General features: G+C 41.7%; 1 protein-coding gene across 1 annotated transcript in view; it reads left to right on the top strand.

The window, feature by feature from the left end:
* The first annotated feature begins 404 nt into the window (after positions 1–404).
* fam98b (family with sequence similarity 98 member B) overlaps positions 405–1,536 on the top strand; it is a 14,013-nt gene continuing 12,881 nt past the window's right edge. The window contains exons 1-2 of the mRNA XM_084392434.1: positions 405–580; positions 1,077–1,225. Of these exons, the coding sequence (XP_084248560.1) occupies positions 543–580; positions 1,077–1,225 (187 nt within the window). The 5' untranslated portion in view covers positions 405–542. The remainder of the gene's footprint in view (positions 581–1,076; positions 1,226–1,536) is intronic.

The following is a 1,536-nucleotide window of genomic DNA, read 5'->3' as shown; positions in this document are numbered from 1 at the left end:
ACTCTAGTGTAGGGTTAAAGTTAGTGAAAGCGAACACACACACACACACATGCTTAACATTACTCTCCTTTTGTGTTCCACTGAAAAAATAATCATCAAGTGCTCTTGAATGTCCTAAATTATGGCTACATTTCTGTTTTTAGCTGAATGATTTCTTATTTAAGGGCTTATCAGTTATGACATTTCATAATGCTGCTCACACTTCTGTCTGTCTGTGTGATATGTACTCAAAACTGAATGCAGGATGTTTATGACAGATTCTGAAGGGGAAAAAAAGTGGAAACAGGATTACAACCACGATTACACGGCATTGGAAATAGTTATTATGGTATTTTTAGGGATCTCGAGCGACCAAAGTCAACAGATGACATTACTACACAAACCTGTGTTTCGATAGGAACTCTTGTTCTGTTGTGGTTTCCTCCCGGGCGCGTTTGAGTGACGCACTGCCGCAGACGCGCGCGTGGGGGATTTAAATGAAACACTGATGCTCATGATTGTGATTTATGTTTTTCGTTTAATCATAAGTGAACGTATTTAAGATGGAAAGCGATATTCTCGACATCCTGGATCAGCTCGGGTAAGCTGCAGATCAAGCGCATGAGAAATGTGGTTTGTTTTTTATTACAATGATTAGAAACTGTGATCAAATGATAATGGTTAATGGTCGGGTGTATTTATTTGTTGCACGTTGATGAGCAGTTAACGTATTTTCCTCTGGTATCCTGGTAAAGTGGTTAAGTGTTGTGTTTATTGCAAATTTCAAGTATAATGTGTTCTGACTCTCTTCATGTTCACTTTTATATGTTTCTGTATTCCACAATGTGATAGAATAAACATATTGGCATCAAAACTGAAATCACAAAATACCTCAAGAAACGGAAAGAAGTAATTAAAGTCTTTGTATTATTCACCACCAGTTAATTATTCATGTGGAGAGACTCCAGTTTAAATGTTAAGAGGGTAGAAATACAAAAAAAGTTGCAATTACCTTTTGTTTTTATTAATTTGTTTATTAACCCAAACCCATTATAAAGTAATTATTTATGAAAGCATAAACCTGTGATGATTGGCAGGTATGAGGGGCCACTGTCGGAGGAGGCGGGGCTTCTGGCGGCGTGTGGGCGGGGCTTCAGCTCATCTGAATATGTCAGTCTGGTGACGTGGCTCTCCTGCAGACTCTCACGCATCACTGACTCACACACACTGGAGTCGCTCATCACAGGTGACACACACACACACACACACACACACACACACACACTGACAGGAGTCACGCTGCTGCAGACTCTCACGCATCACTGATTCACACACACTGGAGTCGCTCATCACAGGTGACACACAGACATACACACACACACACACTGACAGGAGTCACGCTGCTGCAGACTCTCACGCATCACTGACTCACACACACTGGAGTCGCTCATCACAGGTGACACACATACATACACACACACACACACACACACACACACACACACACACACACACACTGACAGGAGTCACACTGCTGCAGACTCTCACGCATCACTG

The sequence above is a fragment of the Rutilus rutilus genome (genome assembly GCF_951802725.1).
Source record: "Rutilus rutilus genome assembly, chromosome: 21".
Taxonomy (NCBI): Eukaryota; Metazoa; Chordata; class Actinopteri; order Cypriniformes; family Leuciscidae; genus Rutilus; species Rutilus rutilus.
Note: the sequence above shows the minus strand (reverse complement) of the source record. Positions and strands in the feature narration are given on the sequence as shown.